We start from the raw sequence: 26,729 nt of genomic DNA, 5'->3' as shown, positions 1-26,729 counted from the left end.
AGACAGCTAAGCCACATTTGCTTGGTCACACACACTCTTTTAATGTATAAGGCATGTGAAATTTGAGCCACCCCTCCCTCCAACTTAGCCCTGAAGTGGACATCACTTGCTAGTGTGCAACATGAAAATGCTGAGCAGAGAATTCTCTGGCATTGTGAATACAAAGGATTGGGATTGAAGAATGTCTGTGAGTGCAAATAGTTATCCGAGACCATTTATTTAAATAACTAGTCCGATATGCTAATAACGCTATAGCCATAATCTTGATAAATTACTTAATGTACTTATCCTATAGGCCTAGCTAGGGCTACTTTGGGATATTATGGGTGGTAAGGTTGTAGCCACTACCATTGTTTAGAACTACTTTTGGCCTTAAGCTTTCAGTTTCTTTGGTAGAACTGTTGAAACTGGAGCAGCAGCACGGCCAGGTGGACTGGGGACAGCAAGTAGTCATCATGTCAGGTAGGTAGTCCTGGGGCATGGTCCTAGGGCTCAGGTCCTCCGAGAGAGAGAGAGAAAGAAAGAGAGAATTAGAGAGAGCATACTTAAATTCACACAGGACACCGGATAAGACAGGAGAAGTACTCCAGATAAAACAAACTGACCCTAGCCCCCAGACACATAAACTACTGCAGCATAAATACTGGAGGCTGAGACAGGAGGGGTCAGGAGACACTGTGGCCCCATCCAATGATACCCCTGGACAGGGCCAAATAGGAAGGATATAACTCCGCCCACTTTGCCAAAGCACAGCCCCCACACCATTGGAGGGATATCTTCAACCACCAACTTACCATCCTGAGACAAGGCCGAGTATAGCCCACAAAGATCTCCGCCACGGCACAACCCAAGGGGGGGCGCCAACCCAGACAGGAAGATCACATCAGTGACTCAACCCACTCAAGTGACGCACCCCTCCTAGGGACGGCATGAAACAGCACCAGAAAGCCAGGGACTCAGCCCCTGTAATAGGGTTAGAGGCAGAGAATTCCAGTGGAAAGAGGGGAACCAGCCAGGCAGAGACAGCAAGGGCGGTTCGTTGCTCCAGAGCCTTTCCGTTCACCTTCACACTCCTGTGCCAGACTACACTCAATTAAAGGACCCACTGAAGAGATGAGTCTTCAGTAAAGACTTAAAGGTTGAGACCGAGTTTGCGTCTCTCACATGTGTAGGCAGACCATTCCATAAAAATTGAGCTCTATCGGAGAAAGCCCTGCCTCCAGCTCTTTGCTTAGAAATTCTAGGGACAATTAGGAGGCCTGCGTCTTGTGACCGTAGCGTACATGTAGGTATGTACGGCAGGACCCAATCAGAGAGATAGGTAGGAGAAAGCCCATGTAATGCTTTGTAGGTTAGCAGTAAAACCTTGAAATCAGACCTTGCCTTGAATGGAAGCCAGTGTAGGGAGGCTAGCACTGGAGTAATATGATCAATTATTTTTGTTCTAGTCAGGATTCTAGCGGCCGTATTTAGCACTAACTGAAGTTTATTTAGTGCTTTATCCAGGTAGCCGGAAAGTAGAGCATTGCAGTAGTCTAACCTAGAAGTAACAAAAGCATGGATACATTTTTCTGCATCATTTTTGGACAGAAAGTTTTTGATTTTTGCAATGTTACGTAGATGGAAAAAAGCTGTCCTTGAAACAGTCTTGATATGTTTGTCAAAAGAGAGATCAGGGTCCAGAGTAACGCCGAGGTCCTTCACAGTTTTGTTTGAGACGACTGTACAACCATTAAGATGAATTGTCAGATTCAACAGAAGCTATCTTTGTTTCTTGGGACCTAGAACAAGCATCTCTGTTTTGTCTGAGTTTAAAAGTAGAAAGTTTGCAGCTTCCTTATGTCTGAAACACAGGCTTCTAGCGAGGGCAATTTTGGGGCTTCACCATGTTTCATTGAAATGTACAGCTGTGTGTCATCCGCATAGCAGTGAAAATTAACATTATGTTTTCGAATGACATCCCCAAGAGGTAAAATATATAGTGAACACAATAGTGGTCCTAAAACGGAACCTTGAGGAACACCAAAATGTACAGTTGATTTGTCAGAGGACAAACCATTCACAGAGACAAACTGATATCTTTCCGACAGATAAGATCTAAACCAGGCCAGAACTTGTCCGTGTAGACCAATTTGGGTTTCCAATCTCTGCAAAAGAACGTGGTGATCGATGGTATCAAAAGCAGCACTAAGGTCTAGGAGCACGAGGACAGATGCAAAGCCTCGGTCTGATGCCATTAAAAGGTAATTTACCACCTTCACAAGTGCAGTCTCAGTGCTTTGATGGGGTCTAAAACCAGACTGGAGCATTTCGTATACATTGTTTGTCTTCAGGAAGGCAGTGAGTTGCTGTGCTACAGCCTTTTCTAATTTTTTTGAGAGGAATGGAAGATTCGATATAGGCCGATAGTTTTTTATATTTTCTGGGTCAAGGTTTGGCTTTTTCAAGAGGCTTTATTACTGCCACTTTTAGTGAGTTTGGTACACATCCGGTGGATAGAGAGCCATTTATTATGTTCAACATAGGAGGGCCAAGTACAGGAAGCCACTCTTTCAGTAGTGTAGTTGGAATAGGGTCCAGTATGCAGTTTGAAGTTTTAGAGGCCATGATTATTTTCATCATTGTGTCAAGAGATATAGTACTAAAACACTTGAGTGTCTCTCTTGATCCTAGGTCCTGGCAGAGTTGTGCAGACTCAGGACAACTGAGATTTGAAGGAATACGCAGATTTAAAGAGGAGTCCGTAATTTGCTTTCTAATAATCATGATCTTTTCCTCAAAGAAGTTCATGAATATATTACTGCTGAAGTGAAAGCCATCCTCTCTTGGGGAATGCTGCTTTTTAGTTAGCTTTGCGACAATATCAAAAATAAATTTCGGACTGTTCTTATTTTCCTCAATTAATTTGGAAAAATAGGATGATCGAGCAGCAGTAAGGGCTCTTCGATACTGCAAGCTAGTCGGAAGACTTCCAGTTTGGTGTGGCTCCATTTCCGTCCCAATTTTCTGGAAGCTTGCTTCAGAGCTTGGGTATTTTCTGTATACCAGGGAGCTAGTTTCTTATGAGAAATGTTTTTAGTTTTTAGGGGTGCAACTGCATCATGATCTCTTTCAATAATGACAGGAATGGAGGAGGTCTTTATCCTAGTGAGATTGCTAAGGTGAACACCGCCATGTTTAGTTTTGCCCAACCTAGGTCGAGGCAAAGACACGGTCTCAATGGAGATAGCTGAGCTAACTACACTGACTGTGCTAGTGGCAGACTCCACTAAGCTGGCAGGCTGGCTAGCAGCCTGCTGCCTTGGCCTGCACCCTATTTCATTGTGGAGCTAGAGAAGTTAGAGCCCTGTCTATGTTGGTAGATAAGATGAGAGCACCCCTGCAGATAGGATGGAGTCCGTCACTTCTCAGCAGGTCAGGCTTGGTCCTGTTTGTGGGTGAGTCCCAGAAAGAGGGCCAATTATCTACAAATTCTATATTTTGGGATGGGCAGAAAACCGTTTTCAACCAGCGATTGAGTTGTTAGACTCTGCTGTAGAGATCATCACTCCCCCTAACTGGGAGGGGGCCAGAGACAATTACTCGATGCAGACACATCTTTCTAGCTGATTTACACGCTGAAGCTATGTTGCGCTAGGTGATCTCTGACTGTTTCATCCTAACATCGTTGGTGCCGACGTGGATAACAATATGCAAGAGAAAGGCCATAATGTATTATTCCAGCCCAGGCTCAATTTAGATTTTGGCCACTAGAAGGCAGCAGTGTATGTGCAAAGTTTCATTTTTAATTAATTTGGAAAAACATAATTCCACTTTGACATTATGGGGTATTGTGTGTAGGCCAATGACAAAAATATATATATTTAATCAATATTAAATTCAGGCTGTAACACAACCAAATATGGAAAAAGTCAAGAGGTGTGAATACCTTCTGAAGGCACTGTATGTTGTAGCGAATTTTCAAAGATGCATTATGATGCATTACAAGCACAAAACATTTATTTTAACCAAAATTACAATTATGACAATAACTGTGGCAATTTGCATGACAATTAATCATTACCCAAAATGCAATAATGAGCACAGCCCTAGTGGGATGTATTTTAAGACATGATTTGTGTAAATCATAGTTGCTTTCAGCATTTAATGACACATACAGCGCATACAGTACCAAATACACTAAAGGCTCAACTAGCCTAAGGAAAAGATAGTGGCCAGTACGGGTATCGAACCCGCGACCTTCGCGTTATTAGCACGACGCTCTAACCAACTGAGCTAACCGGCCATACAACTCAGGCTAAATTGTTATGTATTTGAACATTGACAGCAGACATAATAGAGTGAGTGGCATAACTACTTTTAGAGTTTTATGCTATGAGCACACAATCCTAATGAGTTTGTGTGCCCACTGCATGGTTTCTATACATGGTTGAGGATTGAATTCAGCAACCTCTCTCATTGCCAACCCTTTGATCCTTAACACTGTAGTTGCTCCAAGTAAACTATAATGGAATAGTGCTGGAGCAAACTGTGACAAAATAGACGTGGCACACAAAATGCATAGCGCAGTCAAATACCTGAACATACAGCTTGTGGTTCTAGACCTCGTGGCGCAACGGTAGCGCGTCTGACTCCAGATCAGAAGGTTGCGTGTTCAAATCACGTCGGGGTCAAATCTTTTTCTCTCTGTGATCAATGAAAAAACATCGGGGCCAACAAACATTAGACGTAACTGATAATACCCGAGAAGCCTGTGTTAGGAGGATACATTGGCACGGGTGTTGTTCGTCTTGGGCCTGCAAACTGTGGCAATACAACCTCCAAACACGGGGTTGCCAACATATTAAAATAATGATTGACATATTTTCACCAAATTTTGGGGGGGATTAATTTACTCATACTATTTCGTCTATCCACAAGCTAACACAATAACTTAAAACTGAAGCTGGAAAGACTCCAAACTAGCTGCACTTCGTTTCGTTTGACTTTTTTTCTATTTACATTTCTTTGTATATATCCATAAAAATGATGCCAGCTGATTCATGATTTCGACTCGCTGAGAAACGTTGCGTGCATCTCTCTCTCGTCCCGACTCCCGACCTCTACACGTTCATTACTATGGGACAGTAGGGAGATTGAATTTTAATATTGAAACAATGTTGCAAATGTCAGAGACAGACAGCAAGGTTTATACAAATCTCTGCTGTTGAAAACTAAATGTTAGTCTAACAGAAATGTGAGATAATGTCCAGATGCTTTTTATAGTGGAGATCAAGTTTATGACTTCCCTGCCTGGGCTAATGAGGCAGTAGATTGGCAGTCAGATAGAACAGAGGAATTTTAACGTCATAGATTTAGCAGGTGGTAATTTGTGGAATAGACACCGGCTGGAATGGCTTTTAACCAATCAGCATTCAGGAACAGACCAACCCGTTGTATAAAAATGAAATAAACAATAATCTTGCCACATTTGCTCTAAACGCTTTACCAAAACTAGAATCAGAGTATGCTATTAATGGAAATTACCTGGTTTAACATAATCTCATTCTAAATTATTCTAAACCTTTGCCCTAAACTGACAGAAACGAAAGCGAACAGCAAGTTAAGACAACATATTTGCATATTTAACAACCTCATTTGTTTGTGTATTCTGCTTCCACCTGTGTGTGCAATTGGTGTGTAAATCACCTCAATGTAATTACAAGGGTCTAAAATCCACTGAATCTCAATTTTGTTTGATAATTTCTGCCATATTTTGTCTGAAATATAATTACATATAGGCTATATGTTTTGCCTACAATTATAAAAGAAAGTGTGAGAAATATAAAAAGGAGGGCTCGTCCGGGATTTGAACCCGGGACCTCTCGCACCCTAAGCGAGAATCATACCCCTAGACCAACGAGCCACGATAGAAGGTGCTGGAATTATGTGATTTTCTTCGTTTAAAACAGTTTTTTATTTAGAAAATTCAGATTCTTGAACGATAAGGTGCCCCTGTTAAATATGTAACGTCAGTGCTATGTAAACAACAAATACGATTTCATTTTTTTTTTTTCTTCCATTTAACCTTTATTTAACTAGGCAAGCCAGTTAAGAACAAATTCGTATTTACAATGACGCTGGGCCAACTGTGCGCCGCCCTATGGTACTCCCAATCACCACCGGGTGTGATACAGCCTGGATGATTGTTCAGTAAAATTAGAACAATAAATATTCCGAATTGCACGTGATCAACAATGTTTCTGAACAGACATCAACATGCCATGGAATCGTTGTTAGCTAGCTAGCCAGCAACAGTATTGGACACCCCAGCCCACTAAGTCATGCATCATCAGACGCACCTTTACTTTTAACCAAGTAAATTGGACTTCAGTTTTCAGCGTTGGCCCAGTAACCGGAAAGTTGCTGGATCAAATCCCGGAGCTGACACGGTAAAAATCTGCCGTCCTGCCCTGAGTAAGGCAGTTAACCCACTGGTCCCCGGGCGCCGAAAACGTAGATGTCGATAATGGCAGCCCCCGCACCTCTCCGATTCAGAGAGGTTGGGTTAAATGCGGAAGACACATTTCAGTTGAATGCTTTCAGTTGTACAACTGACTAGGTATCAGCCCATTCCCCTATTTGTTATTACACTATATATCATGTGTAGCTAGCTTACTAGGTTTTGATTGGGTATAGGTCGTTTTGACAGCAAGCTAACGCTAGTTAAATTAGCTTGTTAGAACGCGTTTAAACGATTGGAAGCTATCTATTGACCCACTTGTCATTCATTACGTTCAAATACACGGGGTACTGTGATATGTATATGTGTTGTTAGTTACTGCTAACTGTTGTCAACTTAATATTTGTGTTTGTTGTATTCCTTACCGTCGCCCAAAGTTAACAACCGCTCTCGCCTCATGTCGATCTCAAGTGTCAAATTATGTAGCGCTAGCTAGCTAAGCAGTTATCGCGCTTCCGTTTATAATATTGACCACTAGATGTCTCTGTGACACCACAAATAGCACCTCGTTAGTTACTGTGTTTGATACGTGTATTTGGCCTATGCCAAGTTTTCCATAATATAAGAAAACGTTTATATATTTTTTAGCATTGTAGCCCATCAGCAATCATTCATATTTATCGTTGAATTTGCTACATTTTTGTTCACATGATCATGACACGGTAAAGTTAAACAATAACAGGTAATTAATCTGTAAATGTAATCAGAGACGAAGAGGGGAACTCTGATGTATATCAAATCAAATTGTATTTGTCACATGCTTCGTAAACAACAGGTGTAGACTAACAGTGAAATGCTTACTTACGGGACCTTCCCAACAATGCAGAGAAAAAAGAGAGAAATATATACACGGGGTACCAGTAACGAAGTCTATGTGCATAACTGAGCTAAATATGTACATGGTAAATAATAAACAGTATAGCAGCTGCGTATGTGATGAGTCAAAAGAGTTTGTGCAAAAAGGGCCAATGCATGGATTGTATCATCTTATGTGTGCATGCATGATGTTTACAATGATGCACTTAATCATATGTAATTCTGTAACTTCTACAATATTTGGTCAGAATAAGACTAACATAAGATGTTCTAAAGTCATTGTTTAGTCTACACGTACAGAAATCATACAGATACATTCAGTACGATTTGTACTTTGCAAAATATGCTGTCAGCGAATCTTTCTTTGGCATACGGGTCTTTATCGGGATATGTATTGTCATGTGACCCATTCTCAGCCATCTTGTGGAAACGGAGAGAGAGCCACACACAACTCGAATACAAATAAACCCTGTGCTGTCAGTAAAAGCAGAGGTAAGACAGCGAAGATTAAATGCACAGTTTTGCTATAAAATAAAGCTAAACTATCGAAATAAGTATTCACGATGCTAAAGATCCCAGTTTCCGCAAATTCAACGCGTTTATGAGTGTTGTTATACCAGCATGTTTGCTTGGCCTTGAGGCTCCGGCCTCAACTATGTGGTGGCACCGCATTCGGTCCGGAGCGAGATGGAACGTTTTCCAACGAGAACCTCTTGTAGCGGAAGGCTCGTAGGCCGCATGGAGGTTTGGGGGTTAAGCGTGAACTCGTGTCAGCCCACAATACTTCTGCGATTTTGTAACAGTATGACTCTTTGTTTGTTTTCCTTTTGAGAAGCTTGGCATTTTCGTAGAAATTACCGATCAGTGATCGATCGTTACTGAAAGTTTTGTAAAACTAAGTTCTCTAGTTAGTTATGTTGACCAGTTAGCACAGGTTACTGTTCTAGCTAGCTATATAACATCGTATCATTATGTATGGATAAATACAATAGCTAAAACGTTAACTATTATGCTATCAACTTGATTAACTAGCTAGTTAGCTGTCATGCAGTTACTTAGCTAGCTTGCCAAACAGCTTGGTAGCACATTGTGGCTAGGCTATGTTAAATGTCAGAAGGTTAGCCAACATTTCTTTAGTTGGTTCACGTTAGCTATCTAACGTTTAACTTATTTTATGGCTAATGTCTATTGTCATTAACGTTAATTAACATGGCTAGCTTGCTAACGTTAGCTAGTTTGTATTGCCAACTCACTAGCTAGCATCTAGGTAGCTAAAGTTTCGTATGGGAATGTGTGTCAGTCGGATTATCAGGCTAATTATGGCCAGCCATATGGGAAGCTAACGTTAGTTAGCTACTAGCTAGCTACTGTAGCTCGTGTTGGAATCAATGAGGTAAACCTGTATATAGATAATTGTTTGGAATAGATATAACGCGTTTATGCAATTTATTAAACGTATTTAAGAAGTACAGTTTGTTATTTGCCAGACAGCTAATTTGTCAAGTTCCTTATCTTATAATAACGTGATACAATATTGATAAGACATAGACATGCATGTAGAAATCATTTGAGCTTGACATTGAAAGTCAGACTACTTCGAAACCTAACTAGCCAACAGTCCAAATATTAGCTGGTTGAAACTTGAATATTTAACTTGCATTTATATCAGTCACAAACTAAACCATTCATAGACGCTAACTACCTTCAGCCCTATGGACTATAATATAGTATCATCTGATCATGATTTTTGTTAAGAGTCCCGACGCTCATTAAGAATGTTAAAAACCCATCACTTGCGTTACTGTTTTGGAAAATCAAATATTTTATATCAACAACAAATAATTTTCAACAAACAAAAGGTTCTATTACTACACAGCTTTATAGCGTTCGGGTTCCCACACGGCCATATTTCCATGTTACAGCGCTTGTTTACAGAAGACTGAGGAGTAACTGTTCTAAATAGCCATCTGCGTCTTGAACACCAGTGTGTAAACGGAAGATGGACCCCACAAACGTGTTGTCACTGAAAAATACTCTAGGCTGGTTTACCGGTTAAAACAGTGTACAGTAAGTGTATATTTAGCGTTTGTGAAATAATTTTGATGTGAAACTAGAGTACTTTATGTTTCTAGAACCTTACCACAATTGCGAATTTATTCATGTTTAGATTAAGTTTTTGGCAGTTTTGGCTGCTAGAGCCAATTCTCCTCTAAACAGAACATGCACGGGCCTTGGACTATAAGGAGCAACATTAGCCCAATAATGGACTACAGGAGCAGGCTACTGAGAGGGACATAATACGGCATCTAATCAATCATTTGTGGCTAGTCTCCATTCTTCACTGGGGCTGTTGTGGTGCAGGATCTCTACAGAAGTTGCAGCTTGATCTTTTTTTGTCACCATAAATAATGAATTACAATTCTAATGTTGATTGGCTGTAGCCCATATGTGGCTTTGGCTTGCAACAGGTGGGAAGTTCAACAACAAATGCTTTCGGTTTATTCTATAGCTATCTGGCTAGAGAAGATTGTGGTTTAAACGTACCTTAAGGCTGACTAAGGGTCACTAACTGATCTGTGAACTTTAGCTACAGTGCCTTCAAAGTATTCATACCCCTTGACTTATTCCATGTTTTGATTTATAGCCTGAATTGAACATATATATATACTTACAAAATAATTCTCACCCATCTACACACACTACCCTATTTTCATAAGTATTCACACCCCTGAGTTATACTTTGTAGAAGCACCTTTGGCAGCAATTACAGCTGTGAGTCTTTTTGGGTAAGTCTCTAAAAGCTTTGCACACCTGGATCGTACATTTGCCCATTATTATTTTCAAAATTCTTCAAGCTCTGTCAGAATGGTTGTATATCATTGCAAGACAACCATTTCAGGTTTTGCCATGGATTTTCAAGTAGATACGTCCAAACTGTAACTCTGCCACTCAGGAAAATTCACTGTCTTCTTTGTAAACAATTTGAGTGTAGATTTGGCCTTGTGTTTTTGCCCTGCTGGAAGGTGAGTTCATCTCCCAGTGTCTGATGGAAAGCAGACGGAACCAGGTTTTCCTCTAGGATTTTGCCTGTGCTTAGCTCCATTCCGTTTCATATTTTTATCCTAAAAAGCTCCCCAGTCCTTAACGATTACAAATATACCCGTAACATGATGCAGCCACCACGATGCTTGAAAGTATGGAGAGTGGTACTCAGTAATGAGTTATGCTGGATTTGCCAAATTTTTTTTGTCCTGAATACAAAGTGTTAATAGCTTTGCCACCTTTTTGCAGTATTACTTTAGTGCCGTGTTGCAAACAGGATGCATTTAAAAAAAATGTTTTTATTCTCTACGTGCTTCCTTCTTTTCACTCCTTCTTTTCACTGTCAATTTAGTTAGTATTGTGGAGTAACAGTGTTGTTCCATCCTCACAGCCATTACTCTTTAACTGTTTTAAAGTCACCATTGGCTTAATGGTGAAATCCCTGACTGGTTTCCTTCCTCCGGCAACTGAGTTAGGAAGGACGCCTTTATCTTTGTACTGTGGGTATTGATACACTATCCAAAATGTAATGATTCACTTCATCATGCTCAAAGGGATATTCAATGTCTGCCTTTTTTTTTTTTTTTACCCATCCACCAACGGCTGCTCTTCTTTGCGAGGCATTGGAAAACCTCCCTGGTCTTTGCAGTTGAATCTGTTTGAAATTCACTGCTCGACAGAGGGACCTTACAATTATCTGTATGTGTGGGGTACAAAGATGAGGTTGTCATTCAAAAATCATGTTTAAAACTTGTGCACACTGAGTCCATTGAACTTATGTGACTTAATCACATTTTTAATTCAGAATGTATTTAGGCTTGCCATAACAAAGGTGTTGAATACTTATTGACTCAAGACATTTCAGCTCCAGATACTCAACTAGTCTGAAGGACAGTTTTATTGCTTCTTTAATCAGAACAACAGTTTTCAGCTGTTCTAACAATTGCAAAAGGGTTTCCTAATGATCAATTAGCCTTTTAAAACAATCAACTTGGATAAGCTAACACATTGTGTCATTGGAACACAGGAGTGATGGCTGCTGATAATGGACCTCTGTACGCCTATGCAGATATTCCATGAAAAATCTGCCGTTTCCAGCTACAATAGTCATTTACAACGTTAACGATGTCCACTGTATTTCTGATCAATTAGATTTTTTAATGGACCAGAAATGCTTTGCTTTTCAAAAACAAGGACATTTCTAATTAACTGCAAACTTTTGAATGGTAGTGCGTGTGTGTATTTTACACACATATATATGATACCTCAAGGGTTGCGCTACGGGTGTAGGGATGCACAGATGTTACTTTTTTGGCCGATATCCGTTATTGTGCTTGCCAAAAAAAACAATACCAATACCGACATCCGGCCGTGATTGGGAGACCCATAGAGCGGCACACAATTGGCTAAATGTTGTATTGAATTAAGAGAACCATTAAGTTGATTAACAGTGCTCTGCTCTAAGTTCTGAGTTGTTAGGATCAAGGATCTCTCTGTACTCTGTGCTCCATTTATCTTTTCCTCGATCCTGACTAGTCTCCCAGTCCCTGCCGCTGAAAAACATCCCCATAGCATGATGCTCCCACCAGCATGCTTCACCATAGGGATTGTGCCAGGTTTCCTCCAGACATGATGCTTGGCATTCAGGCCAAAGAGTTCTATCTTTGTTTCATCAGACCAGAGAATCTTATTTCTCATGGTCAGAGTCCTTTGGCTGCCTTTTGGCAAACTCCAAGCGGGCTGTCATGTGTCTTTTACTGAGGAGTGGCTTCCGTCTGGCCACTCTACCATAAAGGCCTGATTGGTGGAGTGTTGCAGAGATGGTTGTCCTTCTGGAAGGTTCTCCCATCTCCACAGAGGAACTCTGTGACCATCGGGTTCTTGATCACCTCTCTGACCATGGCCCTTCTCCCCTGATAACTAAGTTTGGCCGGGCGGCCAGCTCTAGGAAGAGTGGTGGTGGTTCCAAACTTCTTCCATTTAAGAATGATGGAGGTCACTGTGTTCTTGGGGACCTTCAATGCTACAGAAATGTTTTGGTAACCTTCCGCAGATCTGTACCTTGAAACAATCCTGCCTCGGAGCTCTATGGACAATTCCTTCGACCTCATGACTTGGTTTTTGCTCTGACATGCATTGTCAACTGTGGGACCTTATATAGACCGCTGTGGGCCTTTCCAAATCATGTCCAATCAATTGAATTTACTCTAATCAAGTTGTAGAAACATCTTAAGGGTGATCAATGTAAACAGTATTCACCTGTGCTCATAGCAAAGGGTCTGAATTCTTATGTAAATAAGGTATTTCTGTTTGGTTTTTAAATGTTTCAATCATTTCTAAAAAAAAAAATGATTTGTCATTATGGTATATTATTGTGTGTAGATTGAGGAAACCAAATATTTAATTCATTTTAGAACAGGGCTGTAAAAAAAAGTCAAGGGGTCTGAATACTTTCAGAATGCACTGTACATTTCAGTGCGATTATGAACTGTCAAGAAGTCCTTAATAAAGAAAGCTTTAAAGATCTATTTCATATACAGACTATACAGTACATGGCTCTGGCAATTACCTAAATAATTGGTATTATGTACCTGACAGAGGATCGGGTGATGCAATATTTGTCACCATCGAATGACCTTTAAAATCAGAATTTGGGTTTGTAATCTGTGGCATAAAGACAAATGGGATCGAAGATTTTCAATTCCGTCTGGAGAGGAAATAGTAATTTCCTTTTTGTGTGTTGATCAAAGGATGTTGAATGATGTCCTTGCATTTTGCTACACCCGCAGTAACATCTGCTAAATATGTGTATGTGACCAATACAATTTGATTTGAATACCTTTCCAAGAAAAATATTGCATTGTATTAGGCTAATTATTTTGGCCCTTTCCTTCCAATAGAAGTTCTAGGAAGAATGGCAGAAACTCAGACACTCAACTTCGGACCAGAATGGTTGGTATAGCATTATGTTAATATGAAATCTTCTTGAGCTGAAATGTTGTATTGAATTAAGAGAACCATCAAGTTGATTAACAGTGTTCTGAGTTGTTAGGCTGGTTTGTTTTTTGACACCAGGTGCAGTGTTGAGGCCTGAAAGTTGTCCTCTAAACTTCACTTTTGTTTGTCTTTTTCTCCTTCTGTCCCTCTTCACCAGGCTCCGGGCCCTGTCTGGCGGTGGCCATGGGGGTGGTAGCAGCAGTAGCGTTGCCACCTCACCACCTCTCTCACCTGCAATGCCAAAGTATAAACTTGCAGACTACCGCTACGGGAGAGAAGAAATGCTAGCACTTTATGTTAAGGATAGGGAGGTGAGGCAAAGGAATTCCGATGTGTTCTAAAAGGATACAGAGATACATGATTGGCATACAAATAAAGTGACTTGTATCGGCAGCTTCTGAAAAGTGCCCCAAGACAAAATTATGATTCATCCTTTTGTGGAGTGAGATTTCTTTAAAATTCAAATATTGTCACCTTCCTGTAATGTGTATTAAACCTGACGTTGCAATGGATACTCATACAATTTCTTCCTTCTCCTTATCAGATCCCTGTAGACCTGCACGATAAGGATTTTCTGCCCATTTTACAAGAGGAGCCCCTGCCACCACTGGCACTTGTAGCATTTACAGAGGAAGAGCAGGTTGGTTCCTTCACTGTTAATTTACGAAGCCATGTTACAATGAATATGCTAAATTAAGACTGCACCTTTCACCTTACCCTGTTTGTTTGTAACCAAATATAGAGAATTGTTGGTTATAGACAGGTCTGCCCCATCATCCCCTCTTTCTTTATCCTCTTTCTCCCTCCCTCTCCCCCACAGAGAAATTTTTCCATGTCTGTAAACAGTGCAGCTGTGCTCAGGCTGATGGGGAGAGGAGGGGGTCCGGTGGGGCCTGGGGCGCCGAGGGGTCGAAGTACCTCACGGGGTCGAGGTGAGGAAAGAGCCCTATTCTCTCTGTGTCCATCTCAACAGTCTGAAGAGGCTTCCTCTGCTTGTGTCCTCTTCATCTGCGCTAATCAGAAAAACAGACTAGGTGAACTGTTAATTTTTTTCATGTCAATAAAGGAAAAGAGACGAGGAAACTACTCTAGACTATTGGCTGTTGAGACCAGTGATTTATATATAGGTTGAGAACCACCCCTAAGAATCTTAACAATGTCTGCCAGCTTCACAGAAGGGATGTAACCGTAGCACTCTGTTAATAGGCTTGATAATGCTCCTGTCAGCAGAAGCTATCGCAGCTGGTTGAATTCATTTTCACCAGCTAGCTCCAACATTAAAGTGTGGCGTGTATGTTTGAATCCTTTTCAACTGTAATGTGAATTGTGGATTTAAATAAGGTATTTCAAATGTGTGTCTGGTAGGTCGGGGTAGAGGAGACGGAGGGTTTTACCAAAGAAGTTTTGATGACGTGGAAGGAGGCTTCGGACGCGGGGGCAGGGAGATGCACCGCTCCCAGAGCTGGGAGGAGAGGTAATGGACTATCCTTACTGGAGGCACAAGCGTGTAACTGGAATTGTCACGCCCATTAACCTTTGACTTCAATGCATGATTTATGCAAATCTTCATGTTAAGTGGGTGCATCTTAAGATGGGTTCCAGGCTAGTGGAATGAGAATGATCAAAACCCATTTGGTTTATGGTGTTGACATATTGTCATGTTTTTGGTTATATCCATCTGTGTTTGACTATCTGCATGCTCAGTCATTATTTTTGTCTTTTCTCCTTTTCAAAGTCATGCTGAGTCTATTTTCTCCCCATCTAGGGGAGACCGAAGGTTTGAAAAGCCAGGTCGAAAAGAGCCAGGTTTGTGCCAATGCTTGCTCATCAAATAATCAATGCTGTTTGAATGTGATATAAATAAAATGGTGGGTTAAATAATTTACAGGTAATGTAATCACTTTGCTTTCTCTCTCTCTCTCTGTTCCATTGACTTGGCAGAAGTTGCTCCTACCCACTTCCTGATGAATCATAGTAAGTTTTCCCTCCAGGGTACTCGTTCGTAAACCGTGCGTACAAAATAGACCCCAAAATGTGCGTGTGCCAGTTTTCACGCAAAAGTTGGAATTTATAAAAACTGAACTTGACGTGAGAATGTGCTTTCCTCCCCGCCAACTTTAAACCATGTGTACGCACAGTTTCTAGTGGTTGAAGTATTCCATTGCAAGAAGGCAGAATTTTAGCCAAGTGCAAATGGTAGCTAAAAAACAGGTAGCTAAATATAAGATGCAGTCATTTCCCATTATTGAGAGGAGAGAAAATACCTTTATTTTATCTTTGCATTCTTAAGTAATTAGAAATAGGCATCTATTTTCTATTTATTTCATTTATATGATCATTGAAGAATCAATTCCTCACCTTTTCTGACTGATGGCTTCTGACTGATGGCTTCTGATGGCCTCACGAAATTACCTATAGGCCTCCAACAATTTAGGATAGGCTACCATTCGTCCCATCTCTCATTTAATTGGACCTACTTCACAGTAGGAAATAGATAAGCTATTTCAAGTATTTTTCTCTATGCGATCCAAAGTTTAACGGTTCACCTTTTCCATTGGAGTTTGTAGGCTACGTCTGAATAAAGTCATTTCTCGAGTTGACAATATTTCATTTATAAACATAATACATTATACGTATGTCATAACCATTGCAGAATAAATTCCTCACCTTTTCTGACCATGAGTTCATATTCCCGAAGTAGCCATGCAACTAATGACCATGCACATCTAATATAATTGGGCGTGTTAGATAGACTATTATAATAAATAAACAAATCTGAAAGGGGTTTAGAACAGAGTAGAATTTAACAGATGAACACAGTTGATCTTTCGATCTACCACTAAGTAAGCCTACTTTAGTATTATTTTCTTTCCGAAGAGACAAAGTTTCAGAGATGGCGGGCGATGCAACATAATTGAATTTATATGATCTGTTAACAGGTCCACAACAATTCAGAAACTGTTAGATACAGCAAATGTCACTGCAAAAGAAAATACATTCTGCCAACACCTCCAAAGACATTTGGCTAAGTTTACTATTGCTATTTACTTTAGATCACAGGAGGTTGGTGGTACCTTTTATAGGTTGTACACTACTTAATCAGAAAACAATACAGCTATGAAAATGTTTAGACAACCTCTCAACTTATTTACTGTGACCAAGGACACCCTCAGGCTATGAATCTCATGTATTGCTTGAAATTGTGGCGTTGCTACATATGTATGTATTGAGTGTTTATAAAAAAATATATATATATTTTAATAAAAATGTCAACATTGATGTTATCCTTTTGATAAAATAAAGTTATTCCTTTCCTCCAGTCCGTGCTAACTACGAGGAGGTTGGGACCAGTGTGGGGGGCCTGCCAGTGAGGAAGCATGACTTCACGCGTTCGGAGAGTGAGAACTGGCGCACGTCCCGGGATGAAGTGAATGGTGAGGATGGTGAAGAGGGGGGCTGGCGCCTGGCTGGCACCTTGGCATGTGCCTTGCGACGGGACAGCGACCGGTGGTGCCCCCCGAGTCCAGGTGTGCCCTGTAGTCATCTCACACTACTGCCACCACAATATGTCCTGTCGTGTGTGTGGGTGAGGGTTTCAATTGCAGGCCAATCTCGATACAACTCTAAAAGGGAGATTTTTTTAAAAGCTGGTCTTATCCTGAACTCACAAATCACAATGGACACCTCAAATCATACTAAAATCCCTCTCTTGTTCAGGCCTCATGGCCAACCAAATGAGAACAGGTTTTCAACAGGAAATACTCCAATCTGTCCGTAGCTTCATAAAAGAAAGCATCACATGCATCTAAGAAACAGCAACATAAAGTGGTGGTCTTCAATGTGAGAGAGTGGCTGGTGTAGAGCTGAGTGACGGGGTCCTTAAACAGCTCTTCTCCTCAGACGGGCCGCGGTCGGCAGGGTGGCGAGAGGCTCACCCGGGGGAGCAGCCGCGGCAGCGGAGGCTCCCTTTCGATGCCAGGGAGGACGAGCGCGGCTACAGGCATCCCCCGTCGGCCAGCGGCAGCCTGGAGGAGGATGGAGGGGGCAGCCTGCCAGAGTGGTGTCTGGAGGACGCTGAAGAGGAGACGGGCACCTTCGACTCTTCTGGAGCCTTCCTTTCGCTCAAGGTTCGAGTGAGTGAATAGTCCGTTTAGTCAATATAACGAACATCACTTGTTAATGGGTGCTGGGCCAAAGAAATGTTTAAGAAATTAGTAGGACCTGCACACATGATTTGAAGTCTACCGAGTACTTATTAAACAATGATTGGTTTTCCCCAAAGGGCAATTTGTTTGCTGCAATTACAAATATGGCATCGGAGCACTGTGAGTTGTGGAACTCTGTGAATGCCAGGCTGCTATGAGAAGGATATATATATCTCCCCCACAGAAAGCTCCCAAGGAGCCCATCCTGGAGGAGGCAGAGCTAGACTTCAGACCCCTGGAGGAATGTGACGAGGGTCTTGAGGAGGACGGACACCCCCGGGAGACCAAAGACACAGACGGAGAGGCCAGGAGAGAGCCCATCAGAAAACAGGGTGAGCTAACTTCTTATGGCTGCAATCCCGTTAACGGGAGCAATATGACAACAGCCAGTCAAAGTGTAGGGCACCATTTTAAAAACATCAAATCTCAATTAAAATTCCTCAAACATGCATGTATCTCATACCATTTTAAAGCTATTCTCGTTGTTAATCCCACCACAGTGTCCGATTTCAAATATGCTTTACAGCAAAAGCACCACAAACGATTATGTTAGGTCACCACATAGCCACAGAAAAACACAGCCATTTTTTTCCCAGCCAAAGAGAGGAGTTTCAAAAAGCACAAATAGAGATAAAATGAATCACTAACCTTTGATGTTCATCAGATAACACTAATAGGACTTCATGTTACACAATTCATGTATGTTTTGTTTGATAAAGTTCATATTTATCAATTAGTTTACATTGGTGCTTTACATTCACTAGTTCCAAAAACATCCAGTGATTTTGCATAGCCACATCATTCAACAGAAATACTCATCATAAATGTAGATGATAATACAAGTTATACACATGGAATTATAGATATACCTCTCCTTAATGCAACCGCTGTGTCTGATTTCAAAAAAACTTTACGGAATAAGCCAGCCATGCAATAATCTGAGACGGCGCTCAGAAAAATTTGTCACAATAGCCACCATGTTGACGTCAACATAAACAAAAAATTACATGATAAATATTCCCTTACCTTTAATGATTTTACATCAGAAAGCATTCCAGGAATCCCAGGTCCACAATAAATGTTTTTGTTCGATAATAACCGTTATTTATGTCCAAATACCTTATTTTGTTAGCGCGTTTGGTATACATATCCAAACGCTCATTCTGGTCAGCGTTACATCGGACAAAAACTTCAAGAAGTTATATTACAAATCGAAGAAACATTTCAAACTAAGTACAGAATCAATCATTAGGATGTTTTTAACATACAGCTTCAATAAAGTTTCAACCGGAAAATTAATTATTGTCTTCATGAGTGGGTACCATGAGGAATAAGCGTGATCAGAAAATGGCTGCTTGATAGACACCTGATGCATTCTGCTCTCATTCACTCCCACAACACCATAGAAGTCTCATTAAAATGTATATTATTGGTTGACATCTAGTGGAACCCCTAGGCAGTGCAACATCATTAATATCTCAAGGGGATTTCATTGGGGACTCTGGTGAATATATACAAAGCTCAGATTTCTCACTGTTTCTTCCTGTTTTGATTTCAACTCAGGATTTTGCCTGCCATATGAGTTCTGTTACACTCACAGACATCATTCAAACAGTTTTAGAAACTTTAGTGTTTTCTATCCAATACTAATAATAGTATGCATATATTAGCAACTGAGACTGAGGAGCAGGCCATTGACTTAAGGAAACGTATTCATCCAAGCTACTCAATACTGCCCCCCAACCATAAGAAGTTAAAAGTGGAAACTGTCCGGCATACTGTATTTTTGCTCTCAATACTAAACTGTCTATGTGGAGATAAACATTGATTCATGTGTCTTGTTTTTGTCTCTAGATGTGGGGAGAGCGATAGAGGAGGCGCCCCCTGCTCCCTCTCCTCCTGAGCCCCTGCCCCCCAGCCAGCCCGACAGAGTAGAGGACCCTGAGGGGCCGTTGGAGAAGCCACTTGAGCGTCCCCCTGCCCCGGAACACAGGCCAGAGGCCAACAAAGTCCCCCTGCACACACCCATGTCCAACACAATGCTGGACTCCCTCTCCATCCCCCACACCGTTGCACACACTCTCACAGGTAGGTTTATATACAAGCAGTGGAGGAATGCAGTCAAATCTCCCACATTTGTGCCCTCTTGAGGCTGTGTTTGGTGACATTGTTGCGTCTTTCTTTAAACCACCTCCACCTCTGAGTAAATGACACCTTTGTTTTCCGCAGTAACCTTGTGCTTAAATTATACACCCAGGATTGCATGTAGTTTGAGATTGTCAATTGTGAGATCATTCCGTCTGTGAGAGACTAACCCCACACCCTCTTGCCTCTCCTGTCCAGTGTCGGCCCCGTCGTCCACCATCCAGATGCAGCAGAAGCCCCTGGAAGTTCCCGTGGCCATGCCCGCCCCGCTGCCCTTCAGTGCTAGCCTCAGGCCCCAGAGCACGTCTATCATGGCTCCTAACAATATGGCCACCAGCACGGGCCTCATGGCGCCCATCGGAAGGCCCACGGCCATGCCACCACACCACACTATGGATGAAGATGAGGGACTGAAGCACTTTGAACAGGTTAGTGGACAATGACTACGGTTTCTGGAAGTTAGTTGGTTACAGAGCTGCATGTTGAGCAAGTTAGTAAAAGTTACCAAGCTGGTTTTGGTGTTACTGAATTTAGAGCATGTCTGGACATGAAACGTGCAGTGTGGGTTCATTTTTGGAACACGTCCAGAATATGGAGAGGGTGTTTATTGAATTATAATGAAATTATTGCAATTTTTCTATCTCTCTCCCTGCAGTAAACTGAGATAGTGGTGTTTGTTTTGGGATACTGTCATGGTGCTCTACACGTACTCCCTGAATGAACAATAAAATGTAACTCTCGCTCGCTTTTATAGGAAGCAGAGAAGATGGTGGCGTATCTACAGGACGGTGATGACCGGCTGGCTGCCAAGAGCTCAGCTACCAAACCAGCCGGCCTGCCACTCACACACGAGGCTGCTCTGAAGTGGTTTTATAAAGACCCCCAGGGAGAGATACAGGGTGAGACAGAGTGAGGGGAACGGGGCTTCTCTGAATGAAAATCTGCATACACTGCAACCAGTAAATGGAGAAATTTCAGTGACTTTGTCAAATCTAATAATGTCTCCCCCTCTCCAGGTCCGTTCAGTAACCCAGAGATGACAGAGTGGTTCCAGGCGGGCTACTTCACCATGACCCTGCTGGTGAAGAGAGGCTGTGACGAGGTCTTCCAGCCCCTGGGTGAGATCATCAAGATGTGGGGCAGGGTGCCCTTCGCCCCCGGCCCAGCACCGCCACCCCTACTGGTAACCCTCACACACCTGAGCTCCATCCAGCATTCTAGAAGTCACTACTTTGTATTATCCTGAAATGAATCTTAATTAGTCTATGAGCAATTCAAAATGTTTCCGATGCACCTCACCATCTGCATTGTCTCATGGTCAAAGCAAGTTTATGTTTAGCTTAGGCTCAGGTTCAGAAGGCAAATGTTGTGACGTTGCCATTCCTTATTCTAAGTCAGAGGCTTTTTCACTCTACATAACATATTGAACGTTCCACAACATTGTGCCATGCTGAATGCAGCCCAGGTCATTGTCCCTTTGCCTGTGTTGTGGCTCTACTTCTCTGTCCCTTTGCCGATCCTATGTCTTACTCGGCCTGTCTCCCCAGGGTGATGCCGGAGACCAGGAGCGTCTGAAGCGGCAGCAGGAGCTGACGGCCCTCAACCTGTACCAGCTGCAGCAGCTGCAGTACCAGTACCTTTTGAGGCAGCAGTACGCCCAAGCCCTGGCCCAGCAGAAAGCCCAGGCCCTCAGCTCAGCACCACACCAGCAGCAGCAGCAACAGCAGCAGCAGATCAACCTGCTCCTCCAGCAATACCAGGCCCTCAAGATGAGGTCAGCAGAAAACACGTAAGCATATCTGCACAAACACCTCTGCTGCAATACCAGGCCCTCAAGATGAGGTTGGAGACACAGCTTCAGCATTACTAGGCCCTCAAGCACTCTCACTTGGCTCCACCCCCCTTACTAGCACTGACTTTGCTGATAGCTACTTTGAGAAAAAATATGCTTACTATGACAGATATGTGGTTGTCCCACCCAGCTATATTAAGATGAATGCACTAACTGTAAGTTACTGAATGATGAAGACATACTCGCACACTCAATATTACACGGGTTCTCCTCAAACATCTTTCACTGTGGGCATTATTCAATGCTGTGTCAACATACTGGTGTGTTCTGGTTATTTATGCCATTTCTGTGTTTGGCTCCCTGTGTAGAACATCTGAGTCTCTCTTACCTCCTGTGACTCGGTCCATGTCCGTACCAGAATCCCAGGGTTCTGTGTGGGAAATGCAGAACACCTCTCAGGCCTCCTGCACATCAAACATCCAGCAACCCACACCCAGTGGTAAAACTTAATGCAGAACACACACTGAAAACATTAGCACTCGTTTTGTTTTGGGCTGATGTTTATAACCAATTTAGCTTTTGAAAGTTTGAGTATCTGAACCTCTTCAATGACAGCAAAAGACAGTGCTCCTCAATTCACCAAAAAGTGGAGAAAGCTCAAAATCATATGAATTGTAGGGAATGAATGGGGATCAATGATATATAATGACCATCCATCCAGCCTTACTAACTGACTGTTTTGTGTGCCTGTGCAGCGTGGGAGGGCAGCAGTGTGTGGGATCTGCCCATAGACTCCATGGCTCAGGCCCCCACCATAGAACAGATGCAAAACCTGGAGAAGAATAAGGCTGCCAAGGTAAGAGCACCATATTTTCTGTACTTATGCAATCCTAAGTTGTAGATCTTTATGAATTGCCTGGGACTAGGGCTCAATGTGGGGTTTTTGACTGTTTTTAAACACTTTTAAAGGTTTAGCGTTATGAATTGCCACAAGCAGCAATAAGACTGTGCCTGAGTATCTGTGCATGTGCTTCACTCAGTGGTGTAAAGTACTTTACTATACCGGACAAAAATATAATCGCAACATTTTAAAATGTTTTTCATGAGCAGAAACTTTCCATACGAACAAAAAGCTTATTTCTCTCAAATTTTATGCACACATTTGTTTACATCCCTGTTAGTGAGCATTTCTCCTTTGCCAAGATAATCCATCCACCTGATGGGTATGGCATATTAAGAAGCTGATTAAACAGCATGATCATTACACAGGTGCACCTTGTGCTGGGGACAATAAAAGACCTCTCTAAAATGTGCTGTTTTGTCACACAACACAATGCCACAGATGTCTCAAGTTTTGAGGGAGTATGCAATTGGCATGCTGACTGCAGGAATGTCCAACAGAACTGTTGCAAGAGAATTGAATGTTCATTTATCTACCATAAGTTGCCTCCAACATTGATTTGAGAATTTGGCAGTACATCCAACCAGGCTCACAACCGCAGACCATGTGTAACCACGCCAGCCCATGTCTGAGTATTGGAGAGTGCCCCTGGCTATCCATAAATAAAATGGTGCTGTCTGGTTCGCTTAATATAAGGAATTTGAAATTATTTATACTTGAACTTTCGATTATTAAGTAAAATCAAAAACTTTTAGACTTTAACTTGTATTTTACTGGATGACTTTCACTTTTTCTTGAGTGATTTTCTGTTAAGGTGTCTTTCCTCGAGTGTGACAATTGGGTACTTTTTCCGCCACTGGCTTCGCTCTGCTACAACGTGGTAGCTACTGGACCAAAACAGCAGAGAATTTTTGCCTTGTACTTTAACGTTCTTAGTTGTATGTGGAAATCGGCCCGACAATGCCGTTTACTTCGTGCATCGCTGAGTTATGTGAAAAGGTGTTTTTTATGTGGTTGTGATTTACTTATTAACTGTAAATGTCTTTGATCAGCTGGAGCTGGAGCGGGGTGAGGCAGAGCTGAGTGCCAAGAGGGAGGAGGAGGAACACAAACGCCAGGAGGAGGAGCAGCTAGCACGTCAGAAACAGGTGGGGGGGGTTCATTAGACTGTTGCCTGCTGAAATATGCATGTCAGCTTTGTTGATGTTCAATATATGATTGCCTAGAGTTGCAAGATTGACCCATTAGCCTGTAAATTCCTAAGAGGAGGCCTTAATTTATGTTTTATGCAACTGATTTGATAGATTTCTCTATCCATAGGAGGAGGCATTGAAGAGGCAGCGGAAGCAGCAGCAGGAGGAGGCACAGCGCCAACAGAAAGAGGAGGAAGAGGAACGGCATGCGCAGGAGGAGGCCCTCCGCAGACTGGAGGAGAGGAGGAGGGAGGAGGAGGAGGAGAGGAAGCAAAGGGAAGAGTTCCTCCGCAAACAGGTGCTGGGTTTCACAATAAAGACCAGTACAGGGTCGTGTTCAGTAGGCACCAAATAGAACAACATTTAGTACAACGGGAAGGAACAACCTGGTTTTCAATAAGAATTACTCAATATTTTGCTACTGTGTGCCTAATGAATACAACCCTGCCCTTATTGTTTGGGACAGGTTATACCAAATGCAAATTTCCACATACAGGTGTAGGATCTTAATTAGATCTGTATTGTCACAGCAACATAATTCAGCAGCAACAAGATTTTTATTTTGTCCATAATGTTGCTTGATTGGTGGTTAGGCTATTAGCTGGCCTAAAGTAGGCTTCATGAAATATGCAATACTGATAATATAACTGTGTTAGTGTGGGTTTTCAGTGAATTTATGTAAATCAGAGAGCACATCTGCATTTCTCAATAAAGTTGGCCCTATTTAAAAAAAAATAATAAAAAAAAATTAAAAACGTGTTATCGTTGCTCCTTAGGAGGAGGAGCGCCGAAAGCAGGAGGAGCGCCGAAAGCAGGAGGAGCTGGAGGCCCTGAAAAGGCATGAGGAAGAGAAGCGGGAGGAGGAGGAGGCAGCGGCTGCGGTGGCTTTGGTACGGCAACAGCAGGAGGAGGCGAAAAGGAGGGAGCAGGAGGCGGCGAGGCAGCAGGAGCTAGCCAGACAGAGGCAGCAGCAGCAGGAGGCGCTCCGCCGACTACAGCAGCAACAGCAGCTAGCCCAGATGAAGGTAACTAACAGTATAACACCTTAAGACACCTAACACTACAACAGCTAGGTACCATCGACTGCACAATTAGTGATGGGGGGGGGGATTGATAGTTACATACGGGATGTTATTTTTTATGTATCGTTTTGACAATATTGCAATATTATTTTTGCGCTAGTTGGCTGTAACTGCACAGCTTGTTCTCCATCTTTTTAAGTTGGGAGCCAATTAGTTTTCAGCACTTATTTCCATGACTGATTTAAAACTCGTTTTGTCATGGCTCTGTCTTGTCCCTCTGCAGCAGACATATGGTGAACAATATGTTTGGAACATCAAATCGCAATAAAAAGTGTCGAATCGCAATACATATAGATTCGCATTGCATATTGTGTCGGCACCAAAGAATCGTGATAATACTGTATCGTGAGGTCCCTGCCAATTCCCAGCCCTATACACAATACTATATTATATAAAGTCTGCCTTAGGAAAGAGGTCTTTTGACCTCAATGGGACTTCCTGATTAAATAAAATATAGCCTATAAACAATGCACTATCCTACTAACAATAATTGAGGTCAGAATATCAGAAATACTGTATTTGACCTTTTAATTGAACATTAAAATGGGATGTTGGCCTTTTGGTCTGGTATTTATTGTGCTAATCACATCCATGAGTTCCTGTATGTGAATATTTCTTTGTCATGGATACAGCCCTGACTGTCCTGCTTGCAGTTCTATCACTGACTAACCGAATCTTTGTCCTGTCCCATAGCTGCCGTCTTCCTCTAAGTGGGGCCAGCAGTCAGCAGTCACGGCAGCAGCCATCTCTCAGTCCCAGAACGCGCTGTCGCTCGCTGAGATCCAGAAAGTGGAAGAGGAGAGGGAACGACAGGCACGAGAGGAGGTAAGCGCAGCTACAGTCAAAGTATTACGTTTAACATGGGTGACACTCCTTAAACCTCTTAGGGCTGCAATCCCGTTAACGGGATCGATATGACAACAGCCAGTGAAAGTGCAGGGCGCCAAATTCAAAACAACACAAATCTCATAATTTTAAATTCCTCAAACATACATGTATCTTTACCGTTTTAAAGGTAATCTTGTTGTTAATCCCACCAGTGTCCAATTTTCAAATATGCTTTACAGCGAAAGCACCACAAACGATTATGTTAGGTCACCACCAACTCACAGAAAAATTCTGCCATTTTTCCAGCCAAAGAGCACAAATAGAGATAAAATGAATTACTAACCTTTGATGATCTTCATCAGATGACACTCATAGGACTTCATGTTACACAATTACATGTATGTTTTGTTTGATAAAGTTCATATTTATATAAAAAATCTCAGTATACATTTGCGTGTTACGTTCACTAGTTCCAAAAACATCCGGTGATATTGCAGAGAGCCACATCATTTTACAGAAATACTCATTCTAAATGTTGATACATACAATTGTTAGACATGGAAATATAGATATACCTCTCCTTAATGCAACCGCTGTGTCAGATTTCAAAAAAACTTTCCGGAAAAAGCAAACCATGCAATAATCAGAAAAAAAAAATACAATTATCCGCCATGTTGGAGTCAACAGAAATCAGAAATAACATTATAAATATTCCCTTACCTTTGATCTTCATCAGAATGCACTCCCAGGAATCCTAGTTCCACAATAAATGTTTGTTTTGTTCGATAATATCCATTATTTTTGTCCAAGTAGCTACTTTTGTTTGCACGTTTAGTACACAAATCCAAACGCTCGTGCAGGTCCAGCCGAACGTCGGACGAAAACTTAAAAAAGTTATATTACAGATCTTAGAAACATTTCAAACTAAGTATAGAATCAATCTTTAGGATGTTATCATAAATCTTCAATAACGTTCCAACCGGAGAATTCCATTGTCTGTAGAAAAGCCATGGAACGCAGGTCGCTATCATGTGAAATGCGCGTGACCAGGACCTGGCTCTCTGCCAGACCACTGACTCAAACAGCTCCCATCTGGCTCCACATAACAGTAGAAGCCTCATTCAAGTTTCTAAAGACGGTTGACATTTAGTGGAAGCCTTAGGAAGTGCAACATAACCAATATCCCACTGTGTATTCAATAGGGTCTGGGTTGAAAATCGACCAAT

The 26,729-nt window shown here is 41.9% G+C and overlaps 1 protein-coding gene and 3 non-coding genes across 27 annotated transcripts in view; 2 read left to right on the top strand and 2 right to left on the bottom strand.

The window, feature by feature from the left end:
- Positions 1-4,211: 4,211 nt before the first annotated feature.
- On the bottom strand, positions 4,212-4,285 carry trnai-aau (transfer RNA isoleucine (anticodon AAU)). Its single transcript has one exon. It is a non-coding gene; the product is annotated as a tRNA-Ile (tRNA).
- Positions 4,286-4,601: 316 nt separating this feature from the next.
- On the top strand, positions 4,602-4,673 carry trnaw-cca (transfer RNA tryptophan (anticodon CCA)). Its single transcript has one exon. It is a non-coding gene; the product is annotated as a tRNA-Trp (tRNA).
- A 1,160-nt stretch (positions 4,674-5,833) lies between these two features.
- On the bottom strand, positions 5,834-5,905 carry trnap-agg (transfer RNA proline (anticodon AGG)). The gene has a single exon. It is a non-coding gene; the product is annotated as a tRNA-Pro (tRNA).
- Positions 5,906-7,707: 1,802 nt separating this feature from the next.
- LOC139376020 (GRB10-interacting GYF protein 2-like) overlaps positions 7,708-26,729 on the top strand; it is a 26,309-nt gene continuing 7,287 nt past the window's right edge. The window contains exons 1-22 of one of the 24 annotated variants that reach the window (XM_071118074.1): positions 7,708-7,810; positions 13,261-13,312; positions 13,515-13,668; positions 13,902-13,997; positions 14,178-14,391; positions 14,723-14,831; positions 15,093-15,163; positions 15,299-15,331; positions 16,678-16,884; positions 17,258-17,490; positions 17,747-17,894; positions 19,417-19,650; positions 19,906-20,135; positions 20,462-20,606; positions 20,724-20,890; positions 21,255-21,496; positions 21,868-21,998; positions 22,255-22,355; positions 23,453-23,548; positions 23,721-23,891; positions 24,388-24,618; positions 25,369-25,500. In XM_071118074.1, coding sequence (XP_070974175.1) covers positions 7,708-7,810; positions 13,261-13,312; positions 13,515-13,668; positions 13,902-13,997; positions 14,178-14,391; positions 14,723-14,831; positions 15,093-15,163; positions 15,299-15,331; positions 16,678-16,884; positions 17,258-17,490; positions 17,747-17,894; positions 19,417-19,650; positions 19,906-20,135; positions 20,462-20,606; positions 20,724-20,890; positions 21,255-21,496; positions 21,868-21,998; positions 22,255-22,355; positions 23,453-23,548; positions 23,721-23,891; positions 24,388-24,618; positions 25,369-25,500 — 3,300 coding nt within the window. Of the gene's footprint in view, positions 7,811-9,240; positions 9,386-13,260; positions 13,313-13,514; positions 13,669-13,901; positions 13,998-14,177; positions 14,392-14,722; positions 14,832-15,092; positions 15,164-15,298; positions 15,332-16,677; positions 16,885-17,257; positions 17,491-17,746; positions 17,895-19,416; positions 19,651-19,905; positions 20,136-20,461; positions 20,607-20,723; positions 20,891-21,254; positions 21,497-21,867; positions 21,999-22,254; positions 22,356-23,452; positions 23,549-23,720; positions 23,892-24,369; positions 24,619-25,368; positions 25,501-26,729 lie in introns of those variants that run through there. The other 23 variants (XM_071118095.1, XM_071118092.1, XM_071118091.1 and 20 more) reach the window with 23 other exon arrangements.

The sequence above is a fragment of the Oncorhynchus clarkii genome, chromosome 20 (assembly GCF_045791955.1).
Source record: "Oncorhynchus clarkii lewisi isolate Uvic-CL-2024 chromosome 20, UVic_Ocla_1.0, whole genome shotgun sequence".
Lineage (NCBI taxonomy): Eukaryota > Metazoa > Chordata > Actinopteri > Salmoniformes > Salmonidae > Oncorhynchus > Oncorhynchus clarkii.
Note: the sequence above shows the minus strand (reverse complement) of the source record. Positions and strands in the feature narration are given on the sequence as shown.